This window comes from Gossypium arboreum, chromosome 5 (genome assembly GCF_025698485.1).
Source record: "Gossypium arboreum isolate Shixiya-1 chromosome 5, ASM2569848v2, whole genome shotgun sequence".
NCBI lineage: Eukaryota > Viridiplantae > Streptophyta > Magnoliopsida > Malvales > Malvaceae > Gossypium > Gossypium arboreum.
In genome coordinates this window covers 25,579,687-25,594,736 of record NC_069074.1, presented here as the reverse complement: position 1 = coordinate 25,594,736, position 15,050 = coordinate 25,579,687, and the positions used below count along the sequence as shown (strand labels likewise).

The window sequence follows — 15,050 nt, the reverse complement described above, 5'->3', positions numbered from 1 at the left end:
ATAATTCGAGATTGTTTGAAAGTCGCTTGGATAGATGTAAATCTTATGCGAGACCTAAAGCGAAAGGACATTGAGTTTCAAGTTGGTGATAAGGTATTTTTAAAGTGTCTCCATGGAAGAAAGTCCTTAGATTTGGACGAAAGGGCAAGTTAAGTCCGCGTTTTATTGGACCGTATGAAATAATTGAAAAAGTTGGACCGGTAGCATATCGGCTAGCTTTACCACCCGAATTAGAAAAGATTCATGATGTGTTTCACGTATCTATGTTATGTCGGTATCGTTCAGATCCTTCACATATAATTTCACCGACAGAAATTAAACTGCGACCTGATATGACTTTTGAAGAAGAACCGATTAAGATTTTAGCTCGAGAAGTCAAACAACTAAGAAATAAAAGTGTTGCACTTGTGAAAGTGTTGTGGCAAAAGCATGGGGTAGAAGAGACTACATGGGAAACTGAAGAAACTATGAGAAACCAATACCCACATCTGTTTACCGGTAAGATTTTCGAGGATGAAAATCTTTAAAAGGGAGGGAGAGTTGTAATATCCTAAATTAGGGCTTAATCGGAATAGTGGTTTCGTGACCACAAATTCGAGATAGAAATAATTATTTTACAATGATTTTGATGTTTATGATATGATTGCATGATTGTGTGAAAATTTCGTGATGAAATTCTATGCCTAAAGTGCTTAAATTGAAAGTAGGGACTAAATCGAATAAGTTGCAAAACTTGCATTCTAGAAGTTTTTAGTATGAAATTGTTTTGGAATATTAATGAGGAGGTCTTAAATAGCAATTTTACCAATTTTAAGTTCATGGAAAAAATTAGGACATGGAAGGAATTTTGGAAAGTTTAGTAGTAAGGGTATTTTGGTCATTTAGTTATTAAAATGAATTAAAAACAAAATTAAAAGCCAATTTTGTCCATCTTCTTCATTAGGCCGAAATTTCAAGGGTTCTCCATAGCTAGGGTTTGTTTCAAGCTTCCAAGCTCCATAATCAAGAAAGGCGTGGAATCGACCTCAATCGAGGAAAAGAAAAGATTGTGGACTAAATTGCAAAATCTTTGTATTTTGGTACCAAGGTAAGTTCATGTGTAAATAATGTAGCATAATTGTTATTTTAAGTTATTGATATTAATTATGTGTTATGCTGAATTTTATTATGAAATGTATGCTTTGTGGTTAATTTCAAATAATATGTAAATTATGTGAACTACTTGTTAAATATAATTGTTACCGAGTATTGATTTGGCATTCTACGGAAGACGGCAAGGATAAGTGTTCGAGGAAAAAGCCCGTTTGAACCTTAGGAATAGATTAGGATACAAGTGACATGTCACTAGGATGGTTGAGCATCCGAACTCGTTGAGTTGAGTCCGAGTTCACTTATGGATGCGAATGTCCGAACTCGTTGAGTTGAGTCCGAGTTCGTGAGATGTAACTAGGCATCCGAACTCGTTGAGTTGAGTCCGAGTTCACTTATGGATGCAAACGCCCGAGCTCGTTGAGTTGAGTCCGAGTTCGCTTATGGGCGGGTTACATGATTGCTTGATTGAATATGTGGCACTTATGTGCAAGTTATCCATGTATCCGAATTATATTCGATGTGTTCAACGGGTAAAGTTCTACTCAAATGGAGGAAAATTTGAGATGTAAAGAGACGTATTGGTAAGTGATATGAAATGGATATTTTGGACAGGTATGTATTTAACCCTCGGGTTGAGTATTGATACAACCACGATAAGGTAATAAGATGATGAAGAATGATTAAAATGTGATATGTGTTTTAGTGATGTATGCTAATGTTGGTGGTATAACTGTTTGTTATGTTACTTATTATTTGCATATGAACTTACTAAGCATTTATGCTTACTCCTCCTTCTTACTCATTGTAGTTTTGGACAAGCCATTTCGAGTCGGGATAGGTTGAAGGCTCATCACACTATCCGGAAGATTTTTGGTAAATGGCTTGTAAATTTAAGTATGGCATGTATAGCAATATACCCATTTTGTGTAAATGATCTTATGGTATGGTTGTGAAATGGTTGAGGAAATGCTTGATAATGATAAATTATGAAAATGGTTAGTTTAGATTATGTTTGATGTTAAGGAAAACTATTAAGATACTTAGTGCATAAAACTCATAAAAAGGATGAAATTTACCATAAATAGAATACCGCAGCAATACTAACGCGAGTTTGAAAATTTACTAAAAATCATAGAAATTGAATTTGGTGGTGAAATACATATCAAATTGAAGCTTATTATGTCTAGTTTCACATGAAACAAATGAAACAAGTAAAACAAGTAAAGGAAGTATATGTTAGAAGATATTTTAATTTTAGTGAAACAGAGTCATAGCAGTTTCTGAATCCCCTGTTCCTACTTTAGAAATTCACCATAAATTGTAAAGATATAATTAGGTGGTGTATTTTATATCCTCAGAATCCTTATTGAGTCTATTTTTAGTATAAATAAACCTCATAGTCATATGAATTTTGTACAGAGAGAAATGTGGTTCGTAGTAAACAGAGGTCAGACCAGTCGAGTCTTGAAACAGGGGTAACTTTAACTAATAAACTGTATTAATTGGCCCAACCAAAAATTCTAGAAAAAAATTAGTAGATAGTTTTATGAGTCTAGATTCAGGAAAATTTACGGATCTTAATTTCGAGTTTTGTAACTCGAGATATGATTTTATTGTGACTGTGACGCAAGTAGCTTAAAAGCTGTGAATGTAGAAACAAATAATTCAAAGTTCTAAAAATGTTAAACTAAGCTTAGTAACACCTTATACTCGACTCCGGCGACGGTCTCGGGTGTGGGGGCGTTACATTTAGTGGTATCAGAGCAGGTTTAGTCGGTTCTCGGACTACGTGTTGTATGTACGGATTTTGCTATACATGCCATATGTATGAATTGTGATAGTGTGACGACTTGACCTTTTAAATGAAATTTTTTATATAGTAAATGGATCCCGATCCATTGTGGCGAGATGAAGTCTGAGTGTCGCGCCACTCGGTGATGGAGCGTACGACCGAAACCCACCCCTCTTGTTGGTCGGGGAGGAGGGAAAGGGATTGGGAAGCCTTTCTCCAAATGATGAGTGCATGGTACACTGAGTTCGTTCGTACGAACCCAAATGTACGACCTCCCCCACCTCCCCCAATTCCTCAACCTATGCCTCCAATGCCTCAAGGAGTGGATATGATAAAATTTCACAGAACCCCCGTTGATAGAATTTGTAAACAAGGGGCTGAAGAATTAGGTGGTGTATTTTATATCCTCAGAATCCTTATTGAGTCTAGTTTTAGTATAAACAAACCTCATAGTCATATGAATTTTGTACAGAGAGAAATGTGGTTAAGTAGTAAGCAGAGGTCGACCATCGAGTCTTGAAACAGGGTAACTTTAACTAATAAACTGTACTAATTGGCCCAACCAAAAATTCTAGAAAAAATTAGTAGATATTTTTATGAGTCTAGATTCAGGGAAAATTTACGGATCTTAATTTCGAGTTTTGTAACTCGAGATATGATTTTATTGTGATTGTGACGCAAGTAGCTTAAAAGCCGTGAATGTAGAAACAAATAATTCAAAGTTCTAAAAATGTTAAACTAAGCTTAGTAACACCTCATACTCGACTCCGGCGACGGTCTCGGGTGTGGGGGCGTTACAATGCTCACACAAAGTTTGCTTGTATCTATAACTGTAACCATAGCTATAATGCTTACACGAGTTGTGGGTCTGGATGTAAAGCTACACAATGCTGTTCACACGAGCTATGGAGAATCCGCAACAAATGCAAGACCTCAGCCATCGGTAGGTCATCCAAAACTAGCACCCGAAGCTATATAACCCCTAATGGAATGTCATTTGTATCCTAAGTATTCACGAAGTTTAAACGGGACACATTACATATCCAAATCCTTTATATTCAATCTATTATACCTTGTCAAATATACATCTAGAAATTCACGTTTTCAAACACAATCATCAAATTAATTAACATTATAATTTAATCCAAGTCACTAGTTAACATTTAACAATCAACTAGAGCTATATAAAGCACAACATTAATAAACAATTTAATTAATATAACAATTAAAAAATTTAATCAATATAAGAACTTACCTATACAAAAACAATTACTAACACAAATTGACGACTACTTTGCTACTTTGGCTTTTTTGTGATTTGATTCATACTTATAAGTCCTTTTATTATCAATTTAAAAAAATTACCCCAATATTTTACCTTTTATGCAATTTAGTCCTTAAACTCGAAACTTGCAAATTAACCACATTTAACCACCATTCATGCTAGCTGAATTTCCTAGGGTTTCTAATCAACCCATATTTATCACCATTTCAAAAATATTTCCATAGAGTTTTACTATTTTAAAAAATAAATCCTTAAACATTAAAATTACTAAAAACCAGTTAACAAAATAACTATAATTAGCTATCAAATTCATGAATTGATCAAATAAGTTCACAAACACACCTACATTATTCAAAATTTTAATAATTTTATAATTGAACCCCCGTGTTAGCTAGATTAAACTAAAATGACTTAAAAAACCATAAAAATCATTAAAAATGGAATCAAAATCACTTACCATGCATGAACAAATGTTGACCGAAGCTTTCTAAATTCTCTAATGGAGGATTAAGCTATGGGAAAAATAAAGGAAGAAGATGATAGCTCTTTTCCTAATTGTTTTTCTCATAATAATTACCCTTTTACCATTTTACCCTTATTAAATATACTTAAATTCAACAAAACCTTGTCCATAATTGTCCACTATCTAATTATATAGTTTCTTTACACACTTAGTCCATTAATTTACATTTTACATTCCATTACTATTTAACACATTTACTTAATAGAAACTAACTTTTACATCTTTTACAATTTAGTCCTTTTTACTAAATTAATTGTCTAAACATTGAAATTTCTTAACCATGTTTAAATACGACTCTATGAAATACTCACAAATATTAAATAAATAATATTTACTGGCTCGCTTGTCAAAATTATGGTTTCGAACGAGCTGTTACAACTCAAGTATGGGATGATTACAAATGAAGGGGAATGCCTCTATTTATAATTGTGCTCCTCCAGATCTAACAATACAACTTACTTTACATCGATGTTTGAGATTAAAGCTTATCTATAATTGAGATTCTTAAGAGATTTACATGATCCCTTAAAATTACAAAATCAAATCTTATTAGATTACATATATTGAAAGATTACTTTCCATATTCACTAATGTAGCTTTAATTTTCCTTAAGTGCTTCACTCGGTCACCAATGCTTCAAATAGATAGACTTCTCCATATGTTCCACAAATTGAGACAGTTCAAGTGGGTCGAATGAGCTTCATTTAATCAATTGACCTTCATTGGACGCTCTTTGTGAATTAGTCACGGGCTTTGATCCACAACTCATGACAGGGACAATGACTAAAATGTTATAACATGATAATGTTAGTGACTAAATTGTAATAAGTGAAAGTTCAATAACAAAAGCATAATATTAACCAAACATAAATGACTATTTTGTAATTTATCAAAAAGAAGAAGCAAAACTATTAAATTTATATAGCATAAATTACAAATATATGAAAATTTATACAAAAACAAAATATTCTAAAATCTCTTCCTTCTTATAACTTTAAGAATCAGACTATATCCTATAATCTTCAAAGTTGTATATATTTTATGTAGGGAGAAATATTAAACTATACATGAACTTTGATTTAATGTGAAATATTATACATGAATTTTGATTTTGTGTGATTTTATATATTAAATTTTGATTTGATTAAATTTTTAGAAATTACTAATAATATGATCAAATTAGCACTTTTTACGTTAACAAATTACATAACAAACTATTATATTAATCCAATATGAAAATAAATATATGTATTTATTTTTTTAAATGTGTACAATTGAATCAAACTCAAAGTTTCATGTATGGTTTTTTACCCAATAATCTAGAAAAATTAATTACCAAAATAGGCACACTAGATTTATTTACGGAAATAGGCATACGCTATAGTGTCTCGTCGGTGTTGCTTGACACATCGGCAACACCACCCATTTCCCTCCAATCATTTTGTCATTATTACTTAAAAAACAATTTTTTTGTGTCGTTATTGTGTTTAGCGACATCGGTATATATTTTTTAAAAATATTTAAAAAATACGGGTATATCAAGTTTTAAAAAAAATGAAAAAAATATATTTTCTAATGGTGTCACTATCGTGTCTAAGCGACACCGCTACTTACCTGGTAGTCAAAGGAAAAATAAAGAGAAAAAAAAAAGCTAAAATCTAAAAAAAATAGAATAAAAAAGTTGAAATTGAAAAGAAAAGGCATGGGAGCCATGTCCGTATACGTTCGCAGCAGGTCATCAGGCTGATACCGCCTGGACGATCACGGGTTCCTATGTCCTTTCTTTTTTTCATTTTTTATTTTTGTTTTTTTTTTTAGATTTCAACTTTATTTTCGATCGTCGGGTAAATAGCGATGCCACCTGACATGACGGTGACACTATTATAAAATATATATTTTTCTTTTTTTAAATCTGGTATACTTGTATTTTTTAGGTATTTTTAAAAAATACATACTGGTGTCGCTTGACATAGTGGCGGCACTAATTTTTTTTTTAAAGTAATGATGGCAGAATGATTGGGAAGAAAAATGGATAGTGTCGTCGGTTTGTTAGGCAGCGTTGACGAGACACTGTAACATATGCCTATTTTCGTAAATATTTTTTGGTGTACCTATTTTGATAATTAATTATTTTTTCACATTATTGTGGTAAAAAAGCCTCCATGTCTATACCTATAAATCGTAATCCAAATTTTATGTATATAATTATACTAAATCAAAGTTTATGTATTAAATTACACATGAAAACAATGTATAAAATTAATATTTATCTTTTTCTATGTATTGTAATTATATTTAAATAAATTTAAATACATTAATTATATATGTTTTCGACATTAATATATTGTTTTTATGTAAAGATTAGTTTTAAATGATTTTTTTAGTATCATATTTATGTCTTCCAATGCTGTTGTGACAAAATTGCTACGTCTACATCAGGCCAGCTGCAGCCTACTCTTTGTCTTCTGCAGTCTGCTTCCACTGTTTTCACTCTTTTCTCCCTCTTCCATGGCCACGTTTAAATCATCTTTACCTCAACATTTCCTCTTCTCACTTCATTTCTTGAGCAAACAAAAGATATCTTGAAATTGGCTCTTCTTTTAGGAAACTAAGTAACTCGTGATAATGTCTGGTTATTCCTTCTTAAACGATCAGCTGTCGAAACGCACCTCTATTTTCAGTTTGCAATTATGGGTTGTTCTTGGAATCTGCGTTGGAACTGCTATAGTCATCGTTCTCTTCCTTATTTCCCTTTGTATCACTTGTAAACGCCAAAACAAAGCAACCCGCAGCAGCAACAACGTTGTTAAGCCTATTCTTAACTCCAGTATCCCCATCGCTTCTAAGGAGATTCAAGAAATCCGCGTCGAACCGTCCCATCATTCTAACCCTGTCCTACTTCCGGAATCCGACCCTGTATTGATTCTTCATCCGGAAGAAGGCAGCGGCGATGTTTCTAGGTGCAACGGCATTCACATTGAGATAGGGAAGGATCATAAGGTAGCGTCTCCAGAGCGTGGATCCGGGTCGGGTCACGGGTCAGGTGAGGCCCGGTGTAGTGATCAAGGGATGACAGTTAGGGCTGTTCCGGAAGTTTCCCACTTGGGGTGGGGACATTGGCATACATTGAGAGAGCTTGAGGAGTCTACAAATGATTTTGCGGCGGATAATGTGATTGGTGAAGGGGGCTATGGAATTGTTTACCGTGGAGTTTTGGAAGACAATAGCAAAGTTGCTGTCAAGAATCTGCTAAATAATAGGTAAAAAGGCTACCCTTTTTTGAGGTTAAATTTAAGCTCTTTAATGCATTTGTTGTATTAGTGTAACTTTTTGAGAAAAGCATGGAGTTCTGTGTTGGGGGAAACTTGACTTTTGTTTTCGATTTTCTTCTTGTATTTTCTTTTAGGGGTCAAGCTGAAAAGGAGTTTAAGGTTGAAGTGGAAGCAATTGGGCGTGTACGGCATAAGAACTTGGTGAGATTACTTGGTTATTGTGCTGAAGGAGCTCACAGGTACGTACGTACTCTCTGTTTTTTGTTGCATTTTGATCTTAATTTGCTGCATTGGAAGTTTGGATTTTATGTTAAAACTTGCAACTTTTACAATTGTGAAACTTCAGCATCATGCTAGGATTTGCTAACATACTTAATTTGGTGGTCATAGGATGCTTGTTTATGAGTATGTTGACAATGGGAATTTAGAACAATGGCTTCATGGAGATGTGGGACCTTGCAGCCCTTTGACATGGGAGATCCGTATGAATATAGTGCTTGGAACTGCGAAAGGGTAAATTTTCAGTTAACAGAAAATGGTAACCGAACTTGAATTGTCCTTCGTGTTCTTCCCCATGTTTGTTGAGAATGTTGTTGTTTGCAAAAACTGAAATTTAGGTTGGCATATCTGCATGAGGGACTTGAACCTAAGGTTGTTCATCGTGATATCAAGTCAAGCAACATTTTGCTTGATAAGCAGTGGAATCCAAAAGTATCCGACTTTGGCCTTGCCAAGCTCTTGGGGTCTGGGAGGAGTTATGTGACCACTCGTGTGATGGGAACATTTGGGTTGGTCGAACTTCTGTTAGCGAACATATTCATGGTTATCTAATGTTTTCATATGGTCATCTGATATACTAGTACTGCCTCTGTTTTGTAGATATGTGGCTCCTGAATATGCTAGCACAGGCATGCTAAACGAGAGAAGTGATGTATACAGCTTTGGCATTCTTCTTATGGAAATAATTTCAGGAAGAACTCCGGTGGATTACAGCCGGCCTCAAGGAGAGGTTTGTAGGCCTTAATTAAGTCAATTGATAATATTATCCTATGATTCAAAGCTTGATGGCTTTCTTGGTCTTTTATTCTTGTAATAAGTATGCAATTTGTTCCAACTTTCAGGTAAATCTAGTCGAGTGGATTAAATCAATGGTTAGCAACAGGAATGCAGAGAGTGTTTTGGATCCCAGGTTACCAGAGAAGCCTTCTTCCAGAGCACTGAAGCGAGCCCTTTTAGTTGCTTTACGCTGCGTGGACCCAAATGCTCAGAAAAGGCCTAAAATGGGGCATGTAATTCATATGCTAGAAGCCAATGAGTTCCCGTTTAGAGATGTAAGTTGACGTAACATTAGTTCTGAATTTTAACTTGTTTCTGTTAGATTATTTTGTACAATATTTTGTTCCATGTGTTTTACTAGATGTTTCTTTTGTTAAGCAATTTGTTTCGCATGTTCAAATTGCTTGGGTTGACAAGAGTGCATATTTCATCATGTATAATGCAACATCATTATTAGTTTCATTATTGATGAGAAAATCAAGAGAAGATTAGCAATTTTCAATGATGCTCAAGTTTAATTGCTAAATGAAACATTTTTTTACTAGGAACATTCATGTTCCGCTGGAATCCATTGGATGATATTTTGGTCCAGATGTGTTTAAGAAAAATGCTTTTGCAAAGTCAAAATTTATCGAACATATTAATTGTGCCTAAACTTGTCGACGTTATTCTGCCACATGTCACTTTTCTTTCTACATTTAAATTTCAGGAACGCAAAGATGGACGGGAGAACATGCGCTCACTACGAGATGATGTAAAGAATAGATTGACTGACAAATGTGTAAACGAATCCGGTGATAGTAGTGGGTATGAAAGTGGTGCCCAAACTAATAGATCGTTATGGAGAAAACAAGAATCCTAAGAGCAATAAATAGCCATTCAAACTCAGGTTAAGGTGAATTCACACATCGTCTTTAGCTATTTGTTTCCATGGAGAGCCAGCATAGGTAAACACCACTTCAACCTCTGTGTATATACAATACATGTCATCTTTAAATGCAATATTTTTTTGTTTTTATTTTTCAAAGCTCAGTATCTTCAATTGGTATATAATCGATGTATGCATTACCGTTTCTTGCTATATAGTTTCAGCTGGTAATATGATTAATCATGTTCTTGGCCATGCTGCCATGTTGCTTCTTTCAGGTCTATAATTTGGTTCATTAGTTGTTAGATAAACAAAACCCGTCTCATGTTCCTCGAGCTTTGACAATGATAATTATATGTCATATAATCTAGTATTGAAGCTGGGATGCTTGAATTATTAGAATCGAAGGTCATAGTAAAAATATCAGAGTATACAAATGTCAGTTGCTAACATATTGGGAGGTCAGAGGGTGATGAATTGTAACATAGGGGTCCTACAACTCACATGTATCTGCATTGCATGACCATCCGCGTTTTAAAGGGTGTGGGGACTTTGCTTGCGACGGGAGCAAACCTTGACAACTAAAAAGGGAGGTGGAAACATTGGCGCTTTCCTTCATAATAGTTAGATGTGCTATAATGTTACTTGAATATGACGTGTGTGTCACAATCCATCGTATTGTGTTTGCTTAACGTAAATTTACTCTTCTTTTCTATTATTTTGTTTATGGCCCAGTTCTTGTAATAATTGAGGCTTAAATCCTAGCATTCCAACAACGGAAAGCTGTTTGAACTCTGAGTTACAAAGTGGAGTAGATCAACTTTTTTAACAGAGTGAGTATTACAGCTTCAAAATCTACTAACGGTAAGATGCATGCAATGATGCAAGCAATGATGCAAATATCTTATAATTTTAGTGGTAATCAGGCTTTAATAATTGCAATTTAAGGCGGATTTAGAAAATATGGCTCACATCCATGCAACACAGGGTGTATAGGTACATAGAATTAATGTTGCAATGAAACCGTGACCAAGTTGTGACCACTTTGCACTTTTTTCCTTTAGAAAAAAGAAAGAGCTTATTATTCGTAATATGTATGTAGCTTGCGCCTAGCTTGATTATGTGAAGTTGTACTTGCTCAAAATATAGTCCTTGATTTTAAGACGGTTTACATAGAGAACAGTTAACATTTCGTGTATTGAATACTTGGCTAAACTACACAATTGGACACATAACTTTCATAAGTTTTCATTTTGGACACTAGAAATAAAAATTTGCAAATTGGGCACTGCCATTAATAACTGTTTTCATTTTAGTTACCCGAGTTTAAGAAGTTTTCATTTTGGTTACCCTGTTAATTTAATGTTATTGTACACTCATTTTAATCACTTGATTGTAATAAGTTTTCTTTTTGATCACTTGTTGATTTTTTAAAAATTGAAAACGGTTGTTAACGGCAGTGCTCAATTTGTAATTTTTTTTTTTTAGTGTTCAAAATAAAAATTTATAAAAGTTGAGTGACTAACTGTGCAGTTTATCTTAAATACTTTATATCTTATTCAAGGGTAAAATAGTTAAAATGTTTTTTTATTTATTTGTAAGTTATGCTTATAAAAACTAACAAAGTGTGACATTAAACATTTTTGGTATGTCTATTGACGATGGATATCTACTTTTGACTAAAAAAGTAAAATAATTAAGGAAATTTTATTATTTAAAAAAATTATATTTGATACATTGAGGATTCATACATTGATAAAGCTTTGTTGTTCATAAAATCTCATACCTAGTGAAAGGGATGGGAGATCTCTATTTTGCTATAACACATGTAAAATAAGGTAAAAAAAGAAGAAGACAATATTAACGATGAAAAAATATAAGATTGTGAAATTGTAATGAGATTAAACAACTCCTCTCAGTCACAAATATTATTGAGGTATAAGATTTTAATGACCATCAAAGCTTTTACCAATACACAATGAGGGAGGAGAGAATTATAAAAAGAAAAATTAAGGCCAACCATTCCCAAACTTCTCATGGAAATGCCGACCATTCCCCAGGATTACATTTTGTCGACAACCCCTTTCTTTAACACCATTCTCAATCTTCAATATCTTTCAAGTTTCAGAAACGCCCAAAAATATGGGCCAAATTGCTGTTGCTTTCTTGCAAGTTTTGGTCTCCAAAACGACCCCATATTGTACCAATTATTCAAGTACTTGGATTGCCACCAACTATGAAGACACTTTGCTTCTAAATTCTGAATTAATTGGCCCGTATTTCCCCCTGTTTCACTTTTTCATTGACTTGCAAGTTGTAAGGACCATGAAATTAGAAATAACACAGAACTTGTTCTATCTTAGCTCTGCCCCACCACAAGCAAGATCGATTTTGATAGATAAGGCCTTTACAAAATTTTCTTGTTTGGATATCTTTCAGACAATTCACAAGCTCCCACGCATCCTATTTCCCTATATAAGCTTTACAAAATTCATCATCATCATCATCTTCCCAAATTCCGATCTCTACCATGGCAGCTCATCATATCAATCTCCTGTTTATTTGCCTTTATTTTAGTCTATCATTCATCTTTACAAAGCAGGTACAAGCCGATAACTATATCATTCACATGGACCACTCTGCCATGCCCAAAGCTTTTGCCGGCCGCCAAAGCTGGTACTTGGCTACACTTTCATCTTTATCTGCTAACTTGAGAGCTAACACCAATTCAACCATCCCCACTGCTGAACTTCTCTATAGTTATAACCATGTTATCCAAGGTTTCAGTGCGAGTCTCACTCTGGCTCAGCTTGAGGCCTTGAAAAACTCTCGGGGGTATGTTTCGTCCATTAGAGACAAAACTGTGAAGCTCGATACTACTTATTCTTTCAAGTTTCTTGGCTTGAGTTCCGATGCCGGTTTGTGGCCGGCGTCGGGTTTCGGCAAAGATGTTATTATTGGGCTGATTGATACCGGGGTTTGGCCGGAAAGTGAGAGCTTTAATGATGATGGAATGAATGATGTTCCATTGAGATGGAAAGGGAAATGTGAGAGTGGTACCCAATTCAACTCTTCACTCTGCAACAAAAAGCTCATAGGTGCAAGGTCTTTCAATAAAGGCTTGATTGCCAACAATCCTAGTATCACCATCGCAATGAATTCTCCACGGGACACTGCAGGACATGGGACTCATACATCATCAACTGCGGCTGGAACATATGTGGGAGATGCTTCATACTTTGGATATGCCCAGGGAACTGCTAGAGGAATGGCTCCAGGGGCTCGAGTTGCCATGTATAAAGCTCTTTGGGATGAAGGCTCATATACGACCGATGTAATTGCTGCCATTGATCAAGCGATTAATGACGGTGTTGATGTTCTTTCCTTGTCATTTGGCTTGGATGAGCTTGAATTGTATGAAGACCCCATAGCAATAGCCACATTTGCTGCTATAGAGAAGAACATTTTCGTTTCTACATCTGCAGGAAATGAAGGCCCAGATTTAGAGACCCTACATAATGGAACCCCTTGGGTTTTAACTGTGGCTGCCAGTACAATGGATCGATCCTTCGGCGCAAGTTTAAGCCTTGGAACCGATGGTTATGTCAGAGGAGCTGCTCTTTATCCTGGGAATTTTTCTTCAACCCAATACCCAATTGTTTTCATGGACAAATGTGATAAAACCAAAGAGTTGAAGAAACTTGTGGGAATGATTATTGTTTGCCAAGATCCAGGCAAGGAAGATTCCCTCAATGACCAATTTAGCAGCATTCAAGTGGCGGGGAATGTAGCTGGTGTTTTCATAACAAATAGTACCCTCTTGGATATATTCACTCAAAGCCCTTTCCCAGCCATTTTCCTGGAACAAAAAGATGGCGATATTGTCGTCGATTACATTAAGACCAATAAAAACCCAAAAGCCAGCATTGAGTTTAAAACAACATTTCTGGGCTCCAAACCCTCACCCACTGTAACTAGTTATACATCTAGAGGACCATCCTATAGTGCTCCATCGGTCCTCAAGCCTGATATTATGGCCCCTGGTGACTCAATCCTAGCTGCTTGGCCGCTAAATATCGGAGTGGCTCGTTTGAATGACGATATGTTGTTTAGTAGCTTCAATTTACTTTCGGGAACATCCATGGCATGCCCCCATGTAGCAGGAATTGCAGCACTCCTGAAAGGGGCACATCCGGATTGGAGCCCCACAGCGATCCGATCAGCCTTGATGACTACGTCGGATCCCATCGATAACACCGGCAATCCTATCGAGGATATCGGTACTAATCTCCAACCGGCCACTCCACTAGCAATGGGAGCTGGCCATATCAATCCCAACAAAGCGCTTGACCCCGGGCTCGTATACGATGCTACAGTCCAAGATTACATCGACTTTCTTTGCGGTCTAAACTTTACACCACAACAAATAAAAACCATCACAAAATCATCTTCAAGCAACTGTTCCAACCCTTCTTTAGATCTCAATTACCCTTCTTTTATAGCATATTTCAATGACAGGAATGTGAAACCGGATTCCAACACAGTGAAGGAATTTCAAAGAACAGTGACTAATGTTGGAGAAGGAAGCTTCATCTACAAAGCAATTTTGACAGCAATGAAGGGAGTTAAGGTAAATGTGGAGCCAGACACGTTGGTCTTCAAGGAAATAAACGAGAAGAAAAGCTTCAAGTTGAGCATTGAAGGTCCAAGACAGCTTGATAAGACTGTGTCTTTTGGTTATCTCATTTGGGAAGACAGCCAACGAAAACATGTTGTTAGAAGTCCCATTGTTGCCACAAGCTACAAGATCGACAAATGACAAAATCGTTTTCAATCATGGTCTTGACTACAAATTCTATATACTAAATCTATTTAATTTTTTAAAAAAATCTTTTATATATTTGTAAGATATCTGTTTGGTTCAATTTAGTAATTTTTACTGTCGTTAAACAATTTTAGACTGTTACAGCTTTAATAATTTATATGATGTTTATCAAAGGAGGAAAAGAAAGACCCAAGAGTAGAAACTTCAGACAAAAACAAAAAACTGGAACCAATTAAAATCAAGACTTTGGTGACAATAATTAATAGTAATAATCAAGTGGGTGTTAGTTAGTTGCTTGTCTGGAGGTCGTTTATTTTATGTTATCCTATTCCATGCA

The 15,050-nt window shown here is 35.2% G+C and overlaps 2 protein-coding genes across 3 annotated transcripts; both read left to right on the top strand.

The window, feature by feature from the left end:
• Positions 1-7,088: 7,088 nt before the first annotated feature.
• On the top strand, positions 7,089-10,717 carry LOC108449950 (probable serine/threonine-protein kinase At1g01540). Of its 2 annotated transcripts, XR_008283362.1 has the most exons (8): positions 7,095-7,952; positions 8,099-8,203; positions 8,355-8,477; positions 8,582-8,752; positions 8,844-8,973; positions 9,086-9,295; positions 9,730-9,967; positions 10,429-10,717. XR_008283362.1 is itself a non-coding variant. In XM_017747348.2 (7 exons), the coding sequence occupies exons 1-7, from the start codon at positions 7,318-7,320 to the stop codon at positions 9,880-9,882; spliced, it is 1,527 nt and encodes a 508-aa protein (XP_017602837.1). In that variant the 5' UTR covers positions 7,089-7,317; the 3' UTR covers positions 9,883-10,047. The 2 variants fall into 2 exon arrangements, 1 of the variants encoding a protein (XP_017602837.1); XM_017747348.2 differs by lacking the exon at positions 10,429-10,717 and having other exon boundaries at positions 7,089-7,952; positions 9,730-10,047.
• A 1,544-nt stretch (positions 10,718-12,261) lies between these two features.
• On the top strand, positions 12,262-14,841 carry LOC108450538 (subtilisin-like protease SBT3). The gene has a single exon (XM_017748212.2). It carries the CDS (start codon positions 12,419-12,421, stop codon positions 14,705-14,707), a length of 2,289 nt encoding a protein of 762 aa, XP_017603701.1. The 5' UTR covers positions 12,262-12,418; the 3' UTR covers positions 14,708-14,841.
• Positions 14,842-15,050: the final 209 nt, after the last annotated feature.